The following is a 24,772-nucleotide window of genomic DNA, read 5'->3' as shown; positions in this document are numbered from 1 at the left end:
ATTGGATCAAGGATGTATACCGATTGGTGAATTTAAAGGACATGTTGTTTGCATACACTCCTTGCTACCGCATATGTGATGGAGACGTGCAGAATAAAGAATGCGAAGCACAATCTCTGCGATGAAAGTAAAATAGTTTTCCAACAGGAGTTACGAGTACTGGACTTATAAGAGTTCTGCGGTTTGCAAATTGAGATAGCAAGATTGAATGATGTATCGGCATTCAACGTGGCCAGCAAATTCCACGGACCCTTCGCCAAGCCATCAAATAGATCTTCTATGAGATAGCGGCTCGACTGAACACGAGATGATCTATTGAAGTTGCTGAAGCTCTGAAATCTTTCGCAAGAGTTGTTCCAGTGTTGTAATTTGGGGGGGGGGGGGGGGGCGGAATCACGATTCTGTATGCTCTTTTCGCTCTTGTTTATGATTTCCGCTGTGCGGCCGAGGATTACAGAAATACTCGATTCCCTACATGTGTTAAATAGGATTCCGGGTATACTCGGAATACAGCGCCGTAACGCGCTAGTCAGCGTGATAGGGGATGTTCAACACTCCCCGCTAGGTATTCAGGTAGTTAGACATTATCACAAATGTTGAGGTTTACTTTGGTTTACTTTGGGCGCAGGCATTTTAGAACCAGTGTCAACAAGCATTATATTCAAATTCGTATCTCACTGCGAGAAACCCGGTAACAAGTACTAGATCTGGGTGTCAAGCATTCCCCTCTCGTATCATTCTAGTAAAGCCTGTGAATTCTCCGACAGAAGCGTAAGCCCGAGCCCGAGATATCTCTCCTCGGATATATCACAACTTAGATATAGAAGACAACTAAACTGGCCAAGAATTTGGCAAAATCTAAATACGAAATTTGATTACTGGTTTCCATTGGATCCCATCGTTTACTACACTCTTCGAGAGATTCTCTAGCCCCATCGCCAAGGTACTATCTCGGGAGTTCTCCGGCATGCCCCTATTAGTTACACTTGAAAACTTCAATACATCTGCTACCCAGGCTAGCATTCCTCGGGAGGCGAATCTTAACAATCAATCACAAGTGGTCGAACCAAAGATGGCCCCAGACCTGGCTCCTTCCACGCATAAGCTTATCTATGACACAAACAACTTCAGGGAACTATCTATGTCGGAGATGGCAGAGTCCACTGGCTACAACAGAAAAGCTATCTGAAGAATCTCTTCTAATATAAGGACATTGGGCAGTGTCACAGCACTACTCAATAAAGGCGAGCGACCCGTAGCATCACTCCGGCCATGAACAGGATAAAATGGCCTTCTTCAGAACCAAAAGATTCCTGTACGTGTCTAAAAAACCAAACGTGCGCGCACGAGAGAAGCATGGAGGCATCTGAGGAGAGAATAAGGATTACAGCGGCTATATATCGAGGATAGACGCAACGACGCCGAAGCCGAGGGTCCTACCATTCTCATAGATCGCGAAATGCAGGCCCTTTTCCATTACGATCGGCGTAATCAACTTGACCGTGACCGATAGGTTATCGCCCGGCTTTGCCGTTTCCCTCCCCTTCTCTAGATACGAGATAGAACCTTTCATCTCTATCCCATGGAAGTAGAAATGTAGCTGGTTGTGGTTAGGCAACGGTTTGGTATGACCACCCTCATCAATATCCAGCACGTAGACTTCTGCTGTGAAATCCGCATTTACCATGACCGTGCCTGGCTTAGCCAGCACACAACCACGCCTCACGTCCTCACGCTTGAGGCCGCGTAGCAGTATACCCACGTTTTCCCCTGCATGGGCCATGTCCAACTGCTTCTTGAACGTCTGAACACCCGTACAAATTGTCGAAGATGTCATTCCGAAGCCCACAACCTCGACTTGGTCGCCGACCTTGATCATGCCGCGCTCCACACGCCCTATTGCCACCATGCCACCAACCTGGGTGCCACAACGAGGCAGATAGGATGTTTCATCCACCGCCATCAGGAACGGGCGAGACACCACTTGCACTGGCGCTGGGATGTACGCGTCCAACGCCTCGCCTAGGGCTACGATCGCGCGGTCGCCTAGCTCCCCGCCGACTCCATCCAGTGCCTTCCGCGCCGAACCCTTGATGATCGGCACGTTGTTGCCTAAGAAGTCGTATTCGTGCAGCAGCTCACGCACTTTCATTTCCACAAGCTTAAGCTGTTCCTCGTCGTCAACAAGGTCACACTTGTTCAGAAAGACAACGATTTTCGGCACGCCCGCTTGTCGTGCCAGTCGAATCTGCTCGCGAGTCTGCGGCATCGGGCCGTCTATCGCTGACACGACCAGGATCGCGCCGTCCATCTGCACCGCGCTGCTGAGCATGTTCTTGATGTAATCAGTGTGACCAGGGCAGTCGACGTGACTATAGCAGCGAGTCTCGGTCTCATACTCGACGTGGGCGGCCCGGATGGTGGTACCATAGACTTTCTTCTCGGGTGCGTGTTCAATCTTCTCGTAGGGCATCATGGTCGTCGAGCTGAACTTAGCGGCCAACGTCCTAGTGATAGCAGCCGTCAGTGTTGTCTTGCCATGGCCATTATGGCCAATTGTACAGATGTTGACATAGGGTTTGCGACGCGAGGACATGCTACCAGCATTCGATATAGGATACATGGTGAGCATAAGTGTGTTGTAGGACATGCCAGAGGCATATGCGGGGCTGCTTTCTCTCTTTTTATTTTGTTCTGTGCGCAGCGTCGATCCCTCGGCACGCAGCACAAGGTCAACGTACCCTGGTTTGTCCGCGCACACATTTTGTCGGTTTCTATATCCACTCTGGAAGCATCTGGGACACAATACGTCTCGTATAATAGGTCCATTGCTGGTCACTGGACATTCATCATCCGCATCCTCCAAATGTCCTGACTTCTTCTTTGATTCTCTCCAAGGCACATTTGTTGATGATCGTATCAATTGGATGCCTGCGTTTTCTTTGATTCAATTGGTTCAGTGTTTGATTTGATTGACGATGTATGCCTCTCTAGCTGCCGAGCTACTATCAATTTTCTGTGACATGAAATTATCAGAATTGAAATTCCAGGTTCGACGTCCACCAAACCCAATGGCGTGCATGCTCGGAAAGGAAAGCTAGACCCCTTCTTGGATTTATGGGAGATGAATAGAAATATTTGGCGCTATCAAAGAGATTTTTCAAATACAATGGAATCCCCCGCTCGCCCGCGCCGCTAATGAGGTCGAAAAGCAAAACACCGATCCATAGAAAAGAAGAAAAAGACCAAGCAGCCTTGAAACTGTGGGGCGTTTCAGGCAGGGCCAAGCTTATAAACATGAATGAATGAAAGAACGATGCCAATGCCTCAGACCAAACCGAAAAAGGAGATTAGACAATGAAGTTACGACGCTTCCGGTTGTATGCTCGCTGGTCCTTGAGCCATTGTCGATATCCCTGAACACTGCCGATCTTCTCGCCATAATAGTCGGGAACGGGATTGGCGATCGAGTTGGTCGAAGGATCCACACGGAAACGACGGATACGGTCGAAGAATTCTTTCTCTTTCTATGGCAGGGGAGGTAGAAGGGTTAAGAAAAAGTCCTTCTTGAATTTCAAAGTCTCGCAACGAGCAGGAGACTTACCGTAGCTACTGAAGGCTTGTACCGTCGGTAGACTAGACCCCAGACGCCATTTCCGACGAATGGTCCTGCCAGCCAACCAACGGCACCGCAGGCCGCCGTGGCCATGCCGAGGACGACAAAGGGGTCCAGACCCATCACCTGAGCACCTAGAGACTCCAGATCCTGCGATGATAGGACTTGCACGCCGAGTGTAGTGGTGAAGAGAGAACTGGCAATTGAAGACGCCAAAGAGTATCGGCGGCGAGATGCGCGAAGCTTGAAGAACGAGTTCCAATCGAGTTTCACCTCATCCTTGGCCGCTGCCGAGGTAGACTGCGCCCGCAGGCCAGATTGGCGAGTGAAGGAAGATGGAACTTCGCGGACATGGGGACGGATTGCCGGCGTCTGTGCTACACATGAGGTTGGCCGGACGGAGGTGGAGTGCAGGCGCGCCAGTTGCTGAGATGCTGTCGAGCCGGACTGGACGAATGGAGAGAGACGGACGAGTGTGCCGACGGCATTGGAGCCGACACGGCCGCTGAAAACTGAACGAACTGACATTTTTACGGTATTGGAGACTTTTTGGATCGCCGCGGAGTCAAATTCAACCAGAGGTTGCGTTGTTTCCAGGGAACTTCGAGTTGGCGTGCAGTTCGATTATGTAAGCAGGTCCGAGCTGCGCGACAGTTCCAGCCAATCCCAATGACGCAAGCTCCGCGGAAGGGTAAAACAAGCAGGACGTGCTAGGTCTCTTCTTGTGAGGCACATGGGAGCTTATCCGAGTGAAGACCGCCGAAAATCATAGAAGAAAATTACAGACATCTCTGACTTTGTAATATTCATTACTCTTGAATATAATGCCCCGGTAGTGGTATAAATATGTACATGTATATTTTACACACATGCCCCGAGACTGACGTCCTAGAAGCACTCATTTTAAATCTAGTGCACCCCGTACACGAACAACTACGTATATTACACAAAATGAGATATATTGCATACAAATCTAATGTATCCGTTTGAAACGTCGTCACATATTCTATGAACTCTGTCGCGCCGAAAAATAATTCCCAAGGTCCATAATCGTTATTCATCTGAGCACTGGATCATAGCCAACACTGGGACCGAAATTTTACAATCCGTCCTTTCGCTTGATGTCTCCGGGGCGGGATTTAGGAGGACTGGGCGTCCCGAACCCGTTCAGTCGACCATAGAGCCACTTCAGGGTCGCAGTACTCAGCACCATCACCACAGCACTGAGGGAGAACAGGCCAATTCGGCCTGTAGTGGGTAGCTGCTCAAAAATTGGGTAAGGATACCTGTCACAAGTTAGTACTCTAGACTCTCAGTTTGCGAAAATTCTGCACACACCATCCGTTGTACAAAAAGCATTGTTCTACCCAGAACCAGTAGCCGAAAGCAATAGTTCCAGACAGCGCCAAGGAGGGGAGAGCTGTGATAGTCCACGGGGGTGACAGAAATAGCAAGTCTACCATCATTACGATGGCCGGGACGGCATGGAAGCCGATATCTGCCGGTAGGTGTTAGTTCTTGCTCGGCATGAGCCGCTACGATGTGGGAACGTACCAGCATGCAGAGGAATCACGGCCCAATCTGGGAGCACCAATCGCTCATCGATCTGGCCAAGTCGGTCAGATGGGTCAATCAGACCAAAGAGATTCTGAGTCTCCACTTACCACCCGTAAACCCCAGTAGAGGATGCTAATGAGCACTTCCATAGGCGCACTGCAGACCGACAACAGGTTCTTGATCAAAAACAGCCGTCGCGACAGAGTCACATCGGCCACCAAGGCAAACGCGAACGTCAGCGTAGATAGGCTCAAACCGATCACGGTCAAGTACTGAAAGTGCCAGCCATAGGCCTCGTTGCTGGAAAAATTTGATCAGCAGGGCTCGTACCCCGGTGAGTGTCCCTCCTCTCTGGGGATCAACCTACGCTCGATTCGGGTTCTCATGCATGCTGTGTGGGAACAGTGAGTGTGGGTTTTTACGTAAATTAGGGTCTGGCACAGATCGCCCGGAGTGTCATCGACGGGACATACAATTTGAAAGACCATAGAAAGCTTGCAAGCCCAATTACCTACCGACATTAGCAACAGGCGATTCCCCATCTTGATAAGCAACGAACCACGGGACAACACGGAGGACTTACATGAATCAGGGCAGAGATACCCCGCGAGGGACTGGGTATCCGCTGCAACGGATGCCGCTCATAGAAAGGCTGGGACATGACGGGACGAGCGGTTTGAGTTTTGGTTGTTTCGAGATTGTCAGGAACCAGCAAGAACCCCGGACGGTCGGGGTGACGGAGGCTATCGGGGCAACCTTGGCACCCGAGCACCGCGCTATGACGCACGCCACGTGACCGGTAAGCCGCGGTATGCCGTCCCGGACCGCGGGTTTTCCCGACCTCCGGCTGAATCAGCCTTATCTTTCGCTTTCCCCACACTTTCACGCCCTCCAGATACGAATCTGCTCCGTGAAAGTCACGCTCCCTGGCTTCTTCCCCCTTTTTTCCACGCTTGTGTGCAGTGAAAAGGCATTGTAGGGTTCTAGAGGCCTGTCAAATCGTGTGGGACCTTCCCCGGATTTTCCATCCCCAGACGCGGCCACGCGAAATCATCACGATCGTCATCTGCCATATTGTTTCTCGGCATTGATCCCTGCAGATAAGTTGAAAGAGCCTCTCATTGCTGCCCCCGCAGCTGGACCCTGATTGTCTTGGGCACATCTCCCTCCCACACCTCGATGTGCTTGTATACTAGGTGTGGGTGTCTCGTCGATTATCGTTTCGTCGCCACTTGGGGCCAACACAGTTGCAAACGCCGAAAGCGCACCAATTGTGACCAGGGAGCCCCGTGAAGGCGCTTGATCAAGCTGCTCGTCGTTTTATGCATGGCTGCGGCATTCCCGAACTTGAACCCTGGGGCTATTTGGAGTCCTCATCTTTTTATTTGTCTTTGTGCGCCGTTCTCTTGCTGGGCGCCGGGCATCACTCGCAATAGTTCCGAGGTGCAATGCCTCGCCCTCGACGTCCTGGCGCGCCAGAACCCAAGCGTAGGAGTCGGAAAGGATGCTGGTAAGTTTTTGATTTGAAATCACAGCCCATATGCTGCAGCCAGACTAACGACATCCCCTAGGCCATGTAAGGCCCGCAAAGTAAAGTGGTAAGGATATACCAATCCCCTTCTCTAGATCTCCATGAGCAATCTAATCAAAGCCTGCAGTGGCGAGGAGAAGCCCTCTTGTCTCAACTGCCAACGGCAAGGAGAGGCATGCGACTATAGCGTTCGCTTGAACTGGGGTGGCCGGACTAAGCGGTCCTCGGTTGACTCGCCAACCTCCATGTCTAATGGCTACGGGGGCACCGTGATTGGGTTTGCTGATTGTATGCCAACCAGCACTGTGAGTGGAGCTCAGATACCCACATCCCTCAGCCATGCCCCCCAAGATGGGTTCGTGAACCTCCGACCTGTAGGGGTGGGCTCTCCGGGAGCAATTTCACCCAGCACACCCGCCACTTTTGGCGTTCTTGACTCGCCCAACCCTCCTCATCCAAGATCTGACGGGGTAAATTCACCCCCACAGGGAGATATACAATACTCTTCCAGTTGGTTAGAGCCTTCTCCATTGACACCAACGTCTTCAGGATCACTTTCTCAGTTTCCCTTTGGACAGTCTTTCCATGGATCGTTCTCTCCGGCTGCAGACCAGGCAGTTGGTCTTAGATCTCTCTCCGCATTTGCATTTCACTCCAATTCAGTATCACAGCCCGTTTCATACCTTCGTAACTCGGTGGACCTGACCAGCCACCCATCCGATGCTTCGTCATTTCCAAATCAGAATGAAGGACTGCCATCTCACCGAGGCTCCATGGGACGAGATGACAGTGGCATCGGATTTCAGATGAATGGAACAGTGAACTCGGATGGGCATTCCGGCGAGCTCCCAGGTCAAAGTGGCCTCTCCGCTTTGCTGCTTGGTTCTAATGCCTCGCCATCCCCGGGTCATGATAGACCAACACCCGCCTCAACACATGGTCCACATACCGAGTCTCTTCATTCATTCCATGCCTCTGAGACTTTCTCAACCGAGATAACAGAAGGCGATGAAGGCGCAAATGATTCCTTGGCCGCACAGAGCAAGTGGCAGGCATATTTGACCAGTGTCACCGACAACTATGGGCTTGATAGTGGACGTCCAGATCGAGATCTTGCTTTAAACAATGACCACGCCGCCATTGATATTAACTCAGCTCTCAACTCGATCAGCTCACGTGGAAGGGGTAGCGAGACTTCATCGCCTGCTGCACAGGGTGATGGAGGGTTGCAGAAGTCTGACTTCAGTGGATACTATGCGGCTCCCGTTCCAATCAATATTCCGCGATACCTTTCCCCGCTTCCAGCGACACTCTTGGAGAATCCGATCAATCTGCTATATTTTCATCACTTTCTCAACCACACATCTAAAATGCTTGTTCCTCATGATTGTGATAATAACCCGTTTATGTCGGTTTTGCCGTCTAGTAAGTTTTCGAGATTCCCTTTCGATTGATCTTGTTCCTATTTTCGTATGCTGACTGAATAGTGGCCGTTGATGACCCTAATCTTCTTAACTTGCTGCTCGCGTACTCAGCAAGCCATCGGGCCCGTTATCTGGGACACCCAGAGCCTGCCAACCGAATCGCACATTGGGTCAGCGATGTATTCCCAACGCTACGGGTCGCATTGGAAGCCTCCAAAGAAGAGATCACCGATGGCCATCTGGCAACGGCTATCTTGCTCTTGTCGTTAAAGATCGTCTGCCCCGGAACATTTGAGGTCCCTATCCCGTGGCAGAGTCATCTCAAACTCGCCCGTGATTTGTTTCTGGCGCGAAGCGATCGCATCGCGCAACCAGGGAATCGCATTGGAGCCTTCTTCGCCCGCTGGCTTGGGTACATTGACACAATGGGGGCTCTTTCTTGTCGCCAAGCAGGTCCGCCCTTGATGCTGTACGATTCCGTGTTGGCGGCTTGTAGCCGTCCTAGCAATCATGATGAATATTGTGTAGACTGCTTCACGGGGTTCACTCCTCGCACTGGCGTGTTTCTTCTCCGTCTTGCACAATTGGTCCAGAAATGTGACAATGAGCGCTTTGACGAGGTTGGTAATTTCAGACCCGGCTGGCACCCGTCCGCGGATATGGTCATGGAGGCCCAGGCGGTTCTTGGTGATCTTGATGACTTGAGTGAGCGCGCCCATGCCAACCCGGAGCATCATTTGGGGGTTGAGGGTGATGACATGATGGCAACCGAAGAAGCATTTCGATGTGCCGGTCTTCTGCATCTCCACCGGCGTGTTCTGGGATCCTCCCCTGACTCATTTCCTGTCAAGGATGCTCTTCGTAAACTTATTGGCGCATTGGGACGCATGCGACTCGGTGCGTCCACTGAGGTGTGTTCGCTATTTCCATTGTTTACCGCAGGATGTGAGTCTCGGGATCAATCCCAGCGGATTCGACTGTTGAACCGGTTCCTCGTTCTCGAGAAGTCTGGTATGAAGCAGGTATGTAGCCCTCAATCCTCCACTGTTTACCTGACAAAGCGCTCTCCACTGACATGGCCTTTTCAGATTCAAAACGCTCGGCAATTGGTGCAGCACTGTTGGGATGAGAATCTGCCGTGGATTGCTCTGGCGAGTGGAGAATTTCTTGGCTAGATTTGGTCGACGTTGGAGGTTGATTGTTGCTGTTGCTGCCGTGCTCCATCTTGTCAGCTCTTGTTGTTGTTGGTGTATACCTTCTCATCCGCTTTGCTAGATACCTGTCGAATGGTGATACGATGTACCTATCCGTTAAACTGTATATCATTTCCAGCTACTTAGCCGAACATTGCCCCTTCTTCTCTTGATTATCACTCACCTGCTCTATCACCATATCGCTCTCCGCTTTCTCGCTAGCATTTGCAATGAACTGAATTCCCGGTGTTCATATTTCCAAGACCTGTAACTCCCACACGAGAACCGAGAATTGAAGTCACACGTGATGATGAGCGCACCTTCCCTCGAGACCTCGTCGACCTTTCTCGTCGTGTCATTCCTTGCCCTGCTTGTTTACCTTCTTTCTCTGTGGATCCCCGCATTTCTTTCGATCTTCAGACCCTCTCGTCTCAATCCAGTTGCCAATTTCCCGGACAAAGGTTCCACCAACATGGAAGATACCAATCCCACTCTGAAAGTGCGTCGTCCGCTGATGACGCTGAGTCTCCTGGACGTCTCGGCGGACCAATTTGAGTTCCCTCCGCTGCAACCCGTCAGGTAAGATGACAAGAATATCTCCTCATGGCTCCTATAAACCTTTTAGTCATATTCCAATTGTGGTTCTTACTGCCGACATCTGCATGTTGCTGTGCCCGTGGAGTGTCTTGACTCCATTTCTCGTCTAACATTCCTTGGTAGTCAGAATTTGTCGCCTGAACAGTCGACATCAGACGACCCGATCATTCGGGAGGTCTGTATTGACATCTGCCCTTTTCAACCTTACAGGGCTGAAACTAATACTTCATCCCCAGGGCTCTCCCATTGACTTTGAAGTTTGCGACAGCACCTTTGTCCCCCCCAAGACCCGAGTTCTCTTGGAGCCGGCTCAGAGTTCTGCCTCCATGAAAGACAATCTAACTCCGCCGCGGAAGAGGTCCATGACTAAAAGGCACAACCTGACTCTGCAGCAAACACCTGGGAAGCCCACATGGATGAACTGGTTGCAATGGGCGATGAACGACTCGAGTATCTTTGCAGACCAGGAAGAGGAGTTCCAGGCGGCCTTGATCGGATCAAACACGTTCTTTCAAGGCGTGAGAGACAACTCATTCTTCCAGTGGGGCCTGCGATATGTCCCCGATCCCAGTCACGACAATGTGTACCGGACTGTGGTCATCAATGAGCTGCCCTCCGCGGCCACGCTCAGTCAGATCCTGCCTCGCATTCGAGGGGGTCCAATCTATTCCGCATCCCTGTTGAATACTTGGGCCATCACTGGGTGCCCGACCGCCATGGTGACCTTCGTCCACCAGAAGGGAGCGATGAATTTCCTCCGCCGGGTGGCGCAGGAGGGGTTCTATATCGGCTTCACCGCGGTGGAGGTACGCCCCGTCCCAACTCCGACGTACCTGATGAGCACGGCTACGGAAACGGAGGTTACCAAGATCGGCCGTACTCGATGCCTGGTTGTCTGTTCGCGTCGTCAAAAGCACCTGAAGAAGGACATTTATGAGGTGCTGAAGGAGTCAAGGTGCCGCGACTATGTTGAATGTTTTGGGGAGCGGGACCTTGCGGACGAGGTCACCATTCGGTTTCATTCCATTAAAATGGCGGCCGTGGCGTGTGGCATCCTGGTCAATCACGAGAAGCTCAAGGGTGTCTGGGTGAAAACGGCTCCCGACCCATGCTCCCTTGTTTGACCTTGTCCGACGATTGGTTATGAGGGTTTTGCGTGTGCCAATCGGCGCATTTGTGGTGGAGGTTAGGGGGAGGGATTTATACGGGTCATCATCACATAGCGGGCGGTTTAGTTGTTTTCAGCATTGATACGGCGCAGGCAATTTGACACTGATTTTGATCTGATTTTGGTCTGTTAGGGGGGCTCTAGTAAACATTCCCCACCCTGAATTTACTTCCGGACTGTTTCCCCGGGTCCTTTGCAACTTAAAAAATCAAAGCCCCGCACGAGCCCCTTTCACGCTGCGGGCGCGACTTGCCTTCCCGGCCGCACTTCTTCTGCGGCCGAGTGGGCTGGCGTGCTGAAATTCGGTTCTCCGAACTCCCGAATGCACAGCGTACAGCGTGCAACGTGCAACGTACAGAGAGGTCCACCTCTAAAGGGATGAACATACCAACTGCCCATACGCCTAACTGCTGTACTCGGATATTTGAACAGTGATGGGGTGGTGGTGGTGGTGGTTGTAGTCATAGAGGTAACAGCGGGGGGCCCCCTAATAGTGGCACTGGATGACAAAAGCCATAGAAAAGGAGCCAAGAGCTTGTCTATATTCGTCTCAGCAACCCCCCAAGTGGTCGGATAATCACCAAGAGTAAGCCGCATACCCTCCAACCCCCCGGAAATCGACCTCTTTCCACGCTCCGATCTTCGATCCTCTCAGTACTTTCCAATTCTCCCCTGGTCCGCCCTTCCAGAAGATGAAGAGCGGCGCCTCTTCCTCTGCCCCGGGCTTTCTCCACCTCCGCCTCCCCGCGCTGATCGTATCCGTATCTTGGCCGCCGATCCTCGAGGATTGGCTCCCCTCTCCTCCCCGTTCCACTCGGTTTCCGCTGAGGGAGGATCGTCCAAGCAATAGTCCCTTCGGGCTTGTGAGCCCTTCTCCAACCCTGGTCTTCTGATTCGGCGGCTGCTGGTCCCATTGGCCCGACGCAACATACTGTAGTTGGACCCTCGTCAGCGGTATGCGGATTGCTAAGCTCGCTTGCTGAGGACACCCCGCTCGCGGCTCACGATGACCCTGTTTATGCTGCCATGCTGGCGCGGAGGGCTTCTTTTTCTTCTGCTCTCTCCCCCTGTCCGGCAGCCTCTCCCTGTCGTGCACAGCGCATCTGACTCCCCTAGCTAAACCGTAGCCTGTGAACCGACCAACATGGCCTCCGTGATGGACGATAAGCCAGTCATCGAGTCCTTCTCGGATCACGAGAAGGATCTCGACCCCAATGCTTCAGGAAAGCTGGCCACTTTTGAAGACCCGGATGCGGGACTGAGTGAGGAAGAGAGAGCGAAGATTGTATGCATGGCGATTCACCCAAACACATCCCTTTCGGCCCATGCCCGCGCCTGCAGGCATGAACGTCGGCCCGTCGATCGCTGCAGCTATTAACCGCGCTTCTTGAACAGGATCGCAAACTTCTCTGGAAGCTGGATCTGCGCCTTGTGCCCTGGTTGAGTCTGCTCTACCTTGTGTCGTTCCTTGATCGGTAAGAGAGTTGCTTCGATATACAATGATCATCCGGCCCCCCCACGAGCTCACTGGCTCATCCCTCGTCAGGACCAATATCGGCAATGCCAAAATCGATGGACTTTCACAGGACCTCGATATGACCGCAGACCAATATAATGCCACCCTGACCATCTTCTTCGTCTCGTACTCCGTCTTTGAACCCTTGACCAACATCCTCCTGAAACGGCTGCGGCCCAGTATCTTCATTCCATGTATCATGCTTGCTTGGGTATCGATCCTTTACCCCTCTCAGCTGGTGGTGCACTCCCGAAAATTATCTCTGCCCTCATATCTGACATTTTGTAAACTGAATAGGGTATCTGCATGACTTGCATGGGCCTCGTCAAGAACTATTCCGGCCTGATGGCTGTACGGTGGTTCCTGGGCCTCAGCGAAGCCGGACTCTTCCCGGGTGTTGGGTACTTCCTCTCCTGCTGGTACAAGCGGTCGGAGTTCGGCGTGCGCATGGCGATTTTCTTCTCTGCGGCTGCCCTGGCCGGCTCCTTCGGTGGACTGCTCGCCGCTGCCATTGCGAAGATGGATGGCGTGGGCGGGAAACCGGGCTGGTCGTGGATTTTCATCCTGGAGGGACTGGCCACGATCGTTATTGGCGTCGCCTCCTTCTGGTGTGTCTATGACTTCCCTGACCAGGCGACCTTCTTATCGCCCGAGGACCGCGCGCGTGTCCTGCGCCGCTTGGCGCTGGACCAGCAGTCGAGCGCGGAGCACGAGGAGTTTAAGATGTCGTATTTCTGGGCTAGTGTCAAAGACTGGAAGACCTGGACTGGGGCAATCATCTATATGGGAGCCGATGGATCGCTGTACGCGTTCTCGCTGTTTGTGCCTACTATTATCAGTGAACTTGTGAGTGCGCCTGCAGGCCTCGCTAATGCAAGTGAAGGGAACGCGAAGCTAATCTTTCCATACACAGGGTATTTCTTTCCTTGTAGAAGCCGGTCCACGGGCCTTTGGAACTAATCATTTTTTTATTACTCTTTAGGCTATAGTTCTATCAAAGCCCAGCTGCTCAGTGTGCCGCCCTATGCTGCGGCCGCCGTTTTGACAATCTCGATTGGCTTCATTGCCGACCGCACCCGACAGCGTGGTATCTGCAATATCGCCGTGTCCATCCTCGGGATGGTCGGGTTCGCCATGCTTCTGGGGTGTGAATCCCCCGGTGCTCGCTACGCGGGAACTTTCCTGGGGGCTATGGGCATCTATCCGGCCATCGCGAACACCATCTCCTGGTCTAGCAACAATATTGAAGGTGAGTTCGATCTTTTCCCCCTGGTCTTCCATCATCGCCCGGCCTTCATCTGATCAGGACTGATGCCCCCTTTCTTTTCCTTGTAGGGGTCTACAAACGCGGGGTCTCCCTCGGCTTCATTATTGGCTGGGGTAATCTCAACGGTATCGTCTCCTCCAACATCTACCGTGAAAAGGACAAGCCCCGTTTCTACCCGGGCCACGGCGTCGTGCTTGGCTACCTGGTGCTGTTCCTTTTTGGCGGTTCAATCTTGCAGTATGTCCTCCTGCGTCGGGAGAACGCCAAGCGTCGGCGCGGCGAGCGCGACCACTGGGTTGAGGGCCTCGGCCAGAGTGAGGTCGAGCTCTTGGGTGATAAGCGGCCGGATTTCTTGTATACCATGTGAAGGATTCGGACATCACAGGGAAGTGGGGCAATTCGGGGAATGGAAATGCAATGCGATGCGCTTTTGTAGTATGCCAGTAAAGAAGAACAAGATAACGCTTTATGGAAGTGATGACAAGCAAGTGTTTCTTTGTTTAAAAAAAGGCCTCTTTCCACCATTCTTGCTGTGGGCTCTGGTCTCGTGATATTTATATGTGTGTGTGTTGTGATAGTTGAGAGCGGAGTGTCATTGAACCCTCAGATGCGTGGTGGTGGGGGAACGATTCGGTTTATCGGTTATGCGCCCGCGATCACTCACTCCGCTCATAGCGATTGATGATATCCTGGTCTTTCTTCGGGCCTCGGACTACATGGCGACTGGCCCAGCTCAACACCTCTCCGGTGTCCGGCCGAATGCGAAATGCATAGGCAGTGCGATACATGTCATTGATGCAGAGGTGGTTCCCGCGGGCCGCCAGCACGGTTGTCTCCCCCTCCGACGTCGTGATGGCCGGGGGTATCGGGGGCTGGATGAAGTCGTCTGAGGAGTCACCCTCCTTGGTTGTCTGTTCTCCTGCCACCGCACTCTCCGCGTCTCCGAAGTCGAAGTCGTGGAAGAGGTAGTCTGCCTCTTCGGGCCCCGGGGCGACCTTGACGAACCACACGCTGATGCGCCCGGTTTCGCTGCCCCGCCAGATGTATTTTTTCGTCCAGCGCATGCCCGGCGGCAGGCCGGGCCGCACGCCGCTCGGAAGCTCGCCTTCCTCGCTGTAGAGCCAGTCGCGGTGGGAGGGGCCGGGGAGTGCGGTAAAAGTGGCGGTGCCCCGCAGGTCGCCGTTGATGTCGAGGGGGTTGTCGCTGCGCAGTGTGCGGCTTAGCGTCCAGCGGGAGTTGGCGAGGGAATTGAACAAGGTATGGAGTAATTGACGAGACGGCATGGCGGCTGAGGGCTCGGTGGTCGTTGAGGAGGACATTTTATGGGGTTGGAAGAAAGGAGGAGGACGCGAGGAACGGGAAATGCACTGCGGAGGCGGGAAGAGCGGGATGTCGATCATCGTGAGGCTTCGAGGCCACTCACTCTATTTGCGCTGCAACGACGGAATAGAACTACTATTATTTCTAGAATTGCTGCTGCTACTACTCGTTTCATAGTCTGGACTGTCCACTGATCAAGGATCACGATCCCCGGAGAGGGATGGAAGTCGGTTTAGAACCATTGAGCTATCAACACAGAACTCCCATAGGATAGAACACTAACAAGTGCGACTAGAAAAACAACAGCTGAACTCTCTCTCTCCCATAAATGAGCATGTATACCCAAAAATGCCTGGCAAGTCTTAGCCTCCCCTTCCGTTCTAGTGCTCACCCCGTCGCCGCTTTTGCTCACTGAGTAGGAAATCCAGGTCTTACCAATAATCTTCAAGTTCAATCCTTCCGGGTCGTTCAATTTCTGTTAGTATAAAAGTTTCATCTCCATCGCATTAAATCTGTTAACCCTTGTCTTCCTCGTCCATTGCAAACTTCTCGTCTTAGTCCTAGATGGAACCAAGCTCAATTTATTTGATGAATTTCACCTCAAGTGGATTATGCCCTTGGCTGTGTGCATCACAGTCACTTGTCGAGAGCCAATAACAATGATTTTGTCGGAACAGAGATGGTCAAGCCATGTAGGTGCACCAATAGGAATCACAATAGGTCTGAATCGCTATAAAGCCCCTATCTGGCAATTTAGGTGGGCAGAAACATGACTAATCTAGGCGGATATACAGTATCAGTTTCTTCTTTCTACGGATATCCACCAATCCTGGTGCTGCAACAGATTTGGCCGACCTGAGGCTTCTGTAGGATGACTAAGTGATAACTTACCGCGCCACACTTTTTTTGCAGATCCTCGACGACAGGTTCTCTCGTTTTCCTCGAGACGACTATCGTTAGCATTTACTCATACCATGCACACATTGGTACCTACTAGTCGCAAACGCCCTGTAACGGCGTGCACAGAATGCCGTCGAAGGAAACAAAAGGTGCCCGGCAATCAGCTCTCGGTATTCTTGAAGGAGGGCCATCTTGAGTACTAAATGAATTATTGATAGTGCGACCGTGAGAGGCCATGCAACGTGTGCATAGGAAGGGATGTCCCGGATAGGTGTACATATGAATATCCAGAAAGGTATGGGCTGGCGTGGCTGCTTGAAATCATGCTTTGCCACATCTACCCGTGCACAGCCAGCGTCTTCCAATCTAACCACTACGATACACTCGTAGCGTCGACGATGGATCGACTTCCAGAACAAACCAACCACCCCTGCAAAGCCCACCCTCAACGATTAATGATGGTTTACCTTCAGAGATATTCACAGACCAAACAATTCGGAATCAAAGTGGATATAGTGGGCCCAGCGAAGGAAACACGCTCTTGGAGCTGCATGAAGTCAGTGTAGGATCCTTTTCTTGGTAATGCTGTGTAGCTGACGGAGATGGAATAGCTCATGGGAGGTGATAGCCAGCTACGGGCTCCAAGCTCCACATACAGCTCACCTTTAACATCGCAAACATGGCGCAACTTCTCTGATTTGTGTGCAATGATCCCTTCCCACGCAATCACCCGAGAACTTATCGAAGTCTATTTCTCAGAGGCTAATTGGTATTTCGCCCTCTTGGAAAAGTATTACTTTGAAAAACTCTACAGTTCCTGGTGCGATCTCAATAATAATTCTAGAGATAATGGCCATCTCAAAGGATTGTCTAGAGATCTTCTCTACTTTCCAGCCCTAATATTCCAGGTCCTTGCTATTGCCTTGCAGTTTACTCCACTCAACATGCCCTCTATTCAATCCTTAAGGATAGACAGTCTCACTCAACGTGACTGTCTCTCTAGTGATTTCTCTGCGAGGGGGATGGAAATCGTTCGTGTTGTGGGAAGACATGACCCTGCAATTACCGCCGTACAGAATGACCTTATGAGGGCATTGTGGCTGAAAAACTCCAGTCGTGGGAGAGAAGCATGGCACATTTTAGGTGGAGCAATTAGGTTAGCTTCAATATCATCGTCTAACAAAAGCGCAAACCTTGTCTGATTCTGAACAGAATGGCTCAAGATTTGGGACTCCACCGACAGGCTAAGGTCATCCAGAAAGCGCAATTACCACTGGAAGAGACCCTTGATTTGCTGTGGTATGATGAATACAAGCGAAGATTATGGATCAAATTATTTTCCTGGGATAGGTTCGGCTTTCCTACTTCAATAAACAGCCCATGCTAATGAAGGTAGCCATATGGCTTTTACTCTTGGCCGACCTCGAGCAATTAATAACAGTGATTGTACGGTCATTCCACCATCAGATCGCGATATCCCTGCAGATCCATCGAGAACCATTCCAACAGCTTTGTTCTCTCATGAGCCTCCTTCATCCTTCACACCACATCTTTTCCAGTACGCCGTCTGTCAGCAGATCCATGAAGCCATGTCGCTAGGCATTCATGTACGCCATCTCGAAGATTATTGTTGGGTCAAGAATTTGCATGAACGCATCTTGACCCTACTAAGAAATTTACCTCCCGTGCACAGAGTGGTAAACCCAGACACGTCCTGGGATTTAACCCATACGCACATTCCTAAACAACGTCAACAAATAGCAACCGCCGCGCATTCATTCCTGCTGGCCCTACACAAACCGCATTCAAAGACACATTTGGCCAGCCGTAATGCTGCGATTGAATCGGCGCTTTCCATATTGGATGCACAAGAACGCCTCTTCGACCTTATGGCCACGCAGTATTCTAATATCTATGCCCTCTCTGTCTACACTGTTGACGCCTCTACTTTCCTGTCTGTCATCACTCTTCAATACCCACCATCAGATTCTGCTCTGTCATATCGGATTGATCATGCAATCGAGAAGGCTAGACATCGTCTTGATCTGGTGAAAGAAAGGTTGTCTCTAGCAAGTTCAGCGTTACAGGTTTTGAATCTCTGCCATCTCAAAAAGCAGTCTTTATCACAGCCCGAGTTTCAAGCGCCCGGACTTGCGACTCATCAACCCAGCCAGATAGTGGATACTGCTGCTTCAGGCTGGATGGGTATCGGATACCCGTCTAATACTACCACGGCAAGTCCCGCAGATTTCCATGTATCCGGTACCATGTTATCTTTTGAACCCAGCCACATCGACAGTGCGGTGATGTCTGATGATTTCACTCTGTCAAATTTCGACATTGAGTCGTGGGTGCAACAGATGGGCCAGATGGACGGTGTGAAATGGGATTAACGTACTTGTCAAGCGATCTGAAAATCCGATCATCTCTTAAGTACTTAGATCTATCTTTACCCACTAGGTCGCTCTGATGTTTCTTGAATCGTTAAATGAGCTGGACTCTGTTCTACGCACGATTGGTATCGATCATCCACTTCACAGGTAAATCCATATTTAACATAGTCAATTTATGACTACCCACGCATGTACTCGCGAATGCAGTGATTTCAATAGCTCCGTGGCACCATCTTCCCAACAAAATCTGAGCCATAGAAAATCCAAGCCAGGAAGCGTTCAAAAGTAACAGAACTGAGCCATCCCCTCGATCTCGAAGAAGAGGATAACAAATTGTCGGAAAGGGAAGAAAGAGAATCGATAGAGTGGAAAATAAATAGCGATCTTCGTATCTTTGGGGGTATCGATTCTCCAATATTGTGACACTGACTTTTGTCACCATGTAAAAAGAACTGCGCTGTTGGCGACAGACTGGCCTAACCGAGGTATATGATCCTTTCTCCGCGGAATATAAGCTGCTCAGTGCCAGAACTTGAGCTCTTTACCCCGAACTATTTCCCAGCCTTTGTTCAGGGCCTCAACCACCTCTTCAGGCAACGGTCCGTTGGAAAGAGCCATTAGGTTCTCTTCCAAGTGTTTCAGGCTGCTGGCGCCAACGATGACACCATCACCCTTCTCTGCTCTCAGCTGAGAGTGGTGAGACAGCCAGCGTAGTGCACAATCAGCCTCGCTCAGTCCATGCTTCTTGGCAACTGGTCGCAGAATATCTAATGTATCAAAGAAGTAGTCGTCAAAGTAGCGGCTGCGGCTTAGTTTACCCTGGTAACGCTTCGGGTCAAACCGAGAGCCTTCCTCAAATTCGGTCATGTCGCGGGTGTAACGGCTAGTCAAAAACCCACCAGCGAGGGGATTGAAACAGTAGAAGGAAAGGCCGTAGTAGCGCAGGCAAGGGAACAGCTCGGCTTCGACTGCGCGGTGGAAAGCGTTGTAGAGACCCTGGTAGACGGTGGGTTTGATCCATCCATTTTTCTCACAGAGCTCACAGATCTGTGCGACTTCCCAAGCCTGATAGTTGCTAATACCGTATCTCTCAAAGAGCCCCTCCTTGTAGAGCTCGTTGACGGCACGAAGAGTGTCCGCAAAGGGCACAGTCCGATCCGGTCCATGAAGATACCATGTTGTGACTTTATCAACTCCCAGCGCCTTCAAGCTTTGAAGCAGGCCCCGACGGAGATCCTCGGATGAGTGGTGATAAAGCTCATATGGCGACAAATTTGGCCGGAGGGCGGTTGGATATAGTTTGGTATCAAGCTTGATCCCACGGCTCGAGCAGTCCAAAGCTCCGAGGTACTCCTCGGATGAGCCTCCACCATAGACTCGAGCAGTATCAACTGTGTTATGACCATATTTCTGGAACATGTCGAGCACGGCCTTTGTGTCGTCAAGTGAGTGAATCCGGGTCATCTCCACGCCTGCAGATAATAGTCAGCGTCGTCGTAAGCACCCCGATGGATTTCGAATCAATATACCTTGCTTTCCAATGGTCATGGCTCCAAAAATAACCTTAACCCCGGCACTGCCGGCTTTTGCTTGGCTGGGCATATTTTCTAGTGCTCAGATAAGTAAAAAGGGAAGTGTAAAGCGATAATGAGACGAGTTAATAACCACATAGGAGTAAGTAGTTGTGGAGGGAAGTATAAAGGCAGAATTTTCAATATTCAAACTCTGAGATGACAAAATATCGGACATGCAAGGACCTTAAATCCGCCATCTTCTTCACTGGAAATTCAATGGACATGTAGTGCAGATTTAACATGCTGAATATTGAAGGAAATAAGGTTCGCTGATTGGCGCAAGCCGGCCTCTTTGCGTAAATGAACCAATAAGCGGTCTTCGGCCGAGGATCCACACTTGGTGGAGAAGGATACTAAATATCGGCCGAAGAACTCGAAAACATCATATCATGTCAAGTGGGTTTTGACACGGAATTAGACCTCTCGCTGACCACAGAGATAGAGAAGAAAGGAAATGGGTAGTATTTAAGCCTGGGTGAACCGAGTCTACAATCTTACCATCTTAAGTGATCGTGATAACGAAAATTCAAACAGCTTTTCAAAACTTTCAAACCGAAGTAAGAAGAATGAAGGTTCTTGTGACGGGTTAGTATTCCTGAATGACTGTTCCCATGCAAAAAATAACTAATCAATATGTTAGGTGGCTCTGGTTTTATTGCCTCCCACTGCGTGAAGGTATTGCCCTATAGAGCTCGTGTATAATGGTTTCGTCTGACACTGCGCCTAGACTCTACTTGCCAGTAAGCATACGGTGGTCACAACAGTGCGGAGCGCAGAGAAGGGTGAAAAGATTCTCGCAGATTATCCGGAATCCTCCAAGAGCCTGCTTTCTTATGTAATTGTTCCTGACATTGCCCAGGAAGGCGCATTCGACCAAGTCGTCGTTTCAGATCCCCCATTCGATGCTGTCCTCCACACTGCAAGCCCCTTCCATTTCCGATTCCAGGACCCCAAGGAGCTGCTTGATCCTGCTATCCATGGAACGAAGGGCATTTTGCGTGCAATCAAGGATAAAGCGCCTTCAGTGAAGCGAGTGGTCATTACTTCATCCTTTGCTGCTATCGTTAGCACAGACGGACACCCCGATGTGTATAGCGAGAGCTTGTGGAACCCAGTCACATATGAGGAAGGAATTGAGGATCGTGCAAAAACCTACCGTGCTAGCAAGACGCTCGCTGAGCGAGCTGCGTGGTCCTTTATGGACGAGAAGAAGCCCGGATTTTCTCTTGCGACTATCTGCCCTCCGTATGTCTTTGGACCTCCGGTCCATGCTCCAGAGTCCCAAGAAGCTCTCAATACTTCAAACGCTTATTTTGCAATGTTGATGCATGGAGGATGGAAGGAGCAGCTGCCTCCCACTGGTACCTGGCTCTGGGTGGATGTGCGAGATATAGCTCTTGCTCATGTCAGAGCTATGGAAGTCCCCGAGGCAGGTGGAAAGCGCTTCTTTATAACTGCTGGCCATTTTGATATGAGAGAAGTCGCGGAAATTGCGAAGAAGAATTTCCCTGAATATGCCGACAAACTCCCGACTGAGTTGACTTCGGACAAACCCAACCCTCTTTATGGCTTTGACAACAGCCGCTCCAAGGAAACTCTAAAGCTGGAATACGGATCATTGGAGAAGTCTGTTGTTGATACCATCAAGTTTCTGCAGAGTCATAACATTTGAGCACCTAGCTTGGCAAACAGTGGTTGCAAATCGCCTGCTGGCAAAATACTTTTTTCATTCAGAAATTCTATGCCAACAAATTTTTCAATCAACCCATACGGAACAGCTGTCTTTCATTCCTCTTCGCCCGCCACTGATTCGTAAAACAGGCCAAATCATAGCAATCCCTAATGATCCAGGCCCATAAACGAGCAAAAGGCTCAGGAATTTTCCCACCCTGCTGGATCGCAAGGATTACTCCAAACGATGATACCCCTTCCCCCCGATCACGTGCTCCCATTGCCCTTCATACCCAGGCAAAGCTGTGTCTCCTCCTCAAAATCTCCAGCAAGGATCAAATTGTTCCTCATTTGGGGATCGGGAAGCAGGTATAACCACGGGTGATATGGCATAGAGCACTGTATCAAGGTGGGTTGGAGGCTCACTGGAAGATTATCGGGCACTGAATGGAGAGATTGCATCATCAAGAAGCTGATCAGATGTCAGGCCCAAGATTCTTGTATTTTTCATCTGAGCTCTGGTTAAATTCAGCGAGATTAGGTTGAGTAATAGATCGGTTCGTAGTGAACCCATGGCGTAGTACTGAAGGGCTGTCAATTCTAGTCAGGCCATTCTGACTTTCGTGGCTGGGGAGTGGGATTCCAGTATGTGGACATTCTAAATCTCCTCGAGATAGGTGAAGTAAATGACAGTAGGCTGTTTCATTGGTTGGTCATTAATTCGAGGGACAACAGCGTGAGTGGTCGACTCATGGGGCCCATTAAAAGGCGAGCTGCTGCGCCCCTATTTCTCTCTCCTCCGAAACCCCACTGTTGCCGCCTTCACAGATTCTTTTTATTGTTAGCCAGGAATATTGGCGGTATCATACGCCCATCCTGGAGGAGAAACAACGGCGAATGTGGATAGGGCGGTGCCCACAAAGCAATGAGCACTCAATATGAATCTTTAGCATAGTTCAATTCAATCTCCCATCTATAAGAGCCCTCAACAGAGGTACTACCATCTATATTTGCGTTTCTTTGGAAAGCATAGATGCTGCATGGACATCCGAGAAATGACAATGATCCGAGGATGCATATATACCAAAAAATGTCTGGCAAGTCTTGGTTTTCCCTTCCGTTCTAATGCTCACCCCCTCGCCGCTTTTGCTCACTGAGTAGGATTGAGCACGCCCCTGAGCGACCTGAGCTGCTCAGTGATCATTACGGAGTCAGACTGATCCGCTCACTGCGCCTGATTCGAGCATCCTGATTTGCTCACTGAGCCTGACCATAACGTCCTGATCTGATCACTGAGCCTGACCTGAGCAATCCCATATTTGCTCACCAATCTTCTCTGGAGAGGTGATCTGAGTAAGCAGGCTCACGAAATGCAACAAACTAGCACGACCCCTCGTACAGCGTTTCCATTTCAGTCAAAGAGCGGGCATCGAAAATTTGCCACTTTGTTGGCGATCCTTGCCATTGTAAACAGGATGTATTTACTGAACATCGTTCAATTGGCCGATTACAATTATTATAGATCGAATGTTCCTAGGAGCATTTTCCGTGCCCGATAGATACTTGGCCAGATTTGGGAACTCTGCAGGCAATTGGATTTTCTAGACGAACTTTGCATCTTCTTTGATTTTGATTAGATACTTTCAGATCTCTCTATAAAAATTCACTTACCATTCTATGGTCGTCTACTACTAAGATGAAGACCTTTTCGGGGTTTGATACCATACTATTCTCGCCAGATTAGGTAGCAATTACCGGGAGTAAGACCCCGCTATTCGCATGACGAAACACTTGCTCCTGGGAGCGTCACAATGTTACATCTTCAAGATAGCTGAATAAAAATAATCTGTCTGTTCGGTTGAGATATTATCATGGGCTCCTGCGAGCTTAAGTCTGACCAATGCTACCTTGTCTTAATGAACATAGATTGAACAAGGCTTCCCACATCGATACCCTTCCTTTAAACAATAAGTAAAACTGAGTTTAACACTAAAATCTAACCATATTTCTCTCGCTAATATTTCTTCAGATGGAGGGACATCTACCCAGGCTAATCACCGCCCGTTTATGCCATATATTTTAAGGACTTACAGTGAATCTTTGGCTATCATAACCAAAAGCATAATTCAACGTACTTGAACAACTTCTTCCATCGAGACAAGCGAAAGGTGCCAAATAACCTCAACACCCATAATTACCCTCAGACCTCATACCTAGATGGCTGCCTCCAGAATCTAGAAGTCTGAGGCTGCATTGCAATAAGAGCGACATCCAAGGACAAAAGGACTGCCCTTGTCCAGTATAAGATTAGAACCAGCGTCAAGTGCTCCCAAAAAAAAGCAACCTGCTCATGCCGGTGATAATGACAATCAAGTCTGACATATAGATGTTTAAGTAGTTTAAAATGTTGAGGGAAAGCTATGTGGTGCTGTCCGCTTCGGAAAACCCACCGCTGCTTATTAATTCACTGGTAGAATCGATTTTGGCTGCTAAGTCGACTTCTTGATGAGAACACAATATACCTTAAGGTTTGTCAGCTCACTAGATCAAGTTTGCTTTGCACATGGCGAGAAAAAGGAACGTTGATGTTAGCAGCAGCAGTAATGTGGAACTTACAGTGCATGTATGATTCCAGGAATATCACCTAACAAGGTGAGCAAGATGTTGATGCAAAAGTCTGCTCCACATCCTCTTCGTAACAGCACCGCAAGAGGCGGGATGAAAACAGCGATTATACCGAGGCAGATGTCTCTGATCGAAAGAGGTCAGATAAATTGACATTTGATCATGCGTATAGTGTTCACAAGTCAATCCTCCTACTCACGACGCTGTGACGGTCATTTTCAATGTCCCGAATAATTGTAATCTCCCTGAAGTCTGAATGCAGTCTCGGGATATGAGAGATTCTATTAATGAAACGAAATATCTGGGTTTGAGTAGCGGCCATGATTTTCAATCCAGGAATTGTGACGAAGATACATAGTCGATGACGTAACTACTGTGCACGCTCGAAGGTATGGAGAGTCAGGTAGCATGGCTAAGTTA

The 24,772-nt window shown here is 50.2% G+C and overlaps 10 protein-coding genes across 10 annotated transcripts; 5 read left to right on the top strand and 5 right to left on the bottom strand.

The window, feature by feature from the left end:
- Positions 1–1,393: 1,393 nt before the first annotated feature.
- On the bottom strand, positions 1,394–2,623 carry N7462_008306 (elongation factor Tu; the record flags this gene model as incomplete). Its single annotated transcript, XM_057080021.1, has 1 exon — positions 1,394–2,623. The coding sequence occupies one exon, from the start codon at positions 2,621–2,623 to the stop codon at positions 1,394–1,396; it is 1,230 nt and encodes a 409-aa protein (XP_056930349.1).
- A 727-nt stretch (positions 2,624–3,350) lies between these two features.
- Positions 3,351–4,144, bottom strand: N7462_008305 (presequence translocated-associated motor subunit PAM17; the record flags this gene model as incomplete). Its single annotated transcript, XM_057080020.1, has 2 exons — positions 3,351–3,527; positions 3,605–4,144. 2 exons carry the CDS (start codon positions 4,142–4,144, stop codon positions 3,351–3,353), a joined length of 717 nt encoding a protein of 238 aa, XP_056930348.1.
- A 571-nt stretch (positions 4,145–4,715) lies between these two features.
- Positions 4,716–5,834, bottom strand: N7462_008304 (androgen-induced gene 1 family protein; the record flags this gene model as incomplete). The annotated part of the gene is made up of 7 exons (XM_057080019.1): positions 4,716–4,902; positions 4,955–5,114; positions 5,171–5,222; positions 5,281–5,473; positions 5,541–5,564; positions 5,647–5,684; positions 5,757–5,834. The coding sequence occupies 7 exons, from the start codon at positions 5,832–5,834 to the stop codon at positions 4,716–4,718; spliced, it is 732 nt and encodes a 243-aa protein (XP_056930347.1).
- Positions 5,835–6,805: 971 nt separating this feature from the next.
- On the top strand, positions 6,806–9,303 carry N7462_008303 (fungal specific transcription factor domain-containing protein; the record flags this gene model as incomplete). The annotated part of the gene is made up of 2 exons (XM_057080018.1): positions 6,806–8,129; positions 8,192–9,303. The coding sequence occupies 2 exons, from the start codon at positions 6,806–6,808 to the stop codon at positions 9,301–9,303; spliced, it is 2,436 nt and encodes an 811-aa protein (XP_056930346.1).
- A 490-nt stretch (positions 9,304–9,793) lies between these two features.
- N7462_008302 (uncharacterized protein) lies at positions 9,794–11,042 on the top strand (the record flags this gene model as incomplete). Its single annotated transcript, XM_057080017.1, has 3 exons — positions 9,794–9,900; positions 10,042–10,093; positions 10,155–11,042. The coding sequence occupies 3 exons, from the start codon at positions 9,794–9,796 to the stop codon at positions 11,040–11,042; spliced, it is 1,047 nt and encodes a 348-aa protein (XP_056930345.1).
- A 1,188-nt stretch (positions 11,043–12,230) lies between these two features.
- Positions 12,231–14,236, top strand: N7462_008301 (uncharacterized protein; the record flags this gene model as incomplete). Its single annotated transcript, XM_057080016.1, has 6 exons — positions 12,231–12,371; positions 12,482–12,561; positions 12,633–12,843; positions 12,900–13,516; positions 13,592–13,851; positions 13,938–14,236. 6 exons carry the CDS (start codon positions 12,231–12,233, stop codon positions 14,234–14,236), a joined length of 1,608 nt encoding a protein of 535 aa, XP_056930344.1.
- Positions 14,237–14,525: 289 nt separating this feature from the next.
- On the bottom strand, positions 14,526–15,188 carry N7462_008300 (uncharacterized protein; the record flags this gene model as incomplete). The annotated part of the gene is made up of 1 exon (XM_057080015.1): positions 14,526–15,188. The coding sequence occupies one exon, from the start codon at positions 15,186–15,188 to the stop codon at positions 14,526–14,528; it is 663 nt and encodes a 220-aa protein (XP_056930343.1).
- Positions 15,189–17,302: 2,114 nt separating this feature from the next.
- Positions 17,303–18,482, top strand: N7462_008299 (fungal specific transcription factor domain-containing protein; the record flags this gene model as incomplete). Its single annotated transcript, XM_057080014.1, has 2 exons — positions 17,303–17,388; positions 17,486–18,482. The coding sequence occupies 2 exons, from the start codon at positions 17,303–17,305 to the stop codon at positions 18,480–18,482; spliced, it is 1,083 nt and encodes a 360-aa protein (XP_056930342.1).
- Positions 18,483–19,001: 519 nt separating this feature from the next.
- N7462_008298 (aldo/keto reductase family protein) lies at positions 19,002–20,084 on the bottom strand (the record flags this gene model as incomplete). Its single annotated transcript, XM_057080013.1, has 2 exons — positions 19,002–19,954; positions 20,012–20,084. The coding sequence occupies 2 exons, from the start codon at positions 20,082–20,084 to the stop codon at positions 19,002–19,004; spliced, it is 1,026 nt and encodes a 341-aa protein (XP_056930341.1).
- A 538-nt stretch (positions 20,085–20,622) lies between these two features.
- Positions 20,623–21,728, top strand: N7462_008297 (SDR family oxidoreductase; the record flags this gene model as incomplete). Its single annotated transcript, XM_057080012.1, has 3 exons — positions 20,623–20,641; positions 20,697–20,731; positions 20,784–21,728. The coding sequence occupies 3 exons, from the start codon at positions 20,623–20,625 to the stop codon at positions 21,726–21,728; spliced, it is 999 nt and encodes a 332-aa protein (XP_056930340.1).
- Between the last annotated feature and the right edge of the window lie 3,044 nt (positions 21,729–24,772).

This window comes from Penicillium macrosclerotiorum (genome assembly GCF_028827735.1).
Source record: "Penicillium macrosclerotiorum strain IBT 26536 chromosome Unknown utg000008l_segment0_segment0, whole genome shotgun sequence".
Taxonomy (NCBI): domain Eukaryota; kingdom Fungi; phylum Ascomycota; class Eurotiomycetes; order Eurotiales; family Aspergillaceae; genus Penicillium; species Penicillium macrosclerotiorum.
Note: the sequence above shows the minus strand (reverse complement) of the source record. Positions and strands in the feature narration are given on the sequence as shown.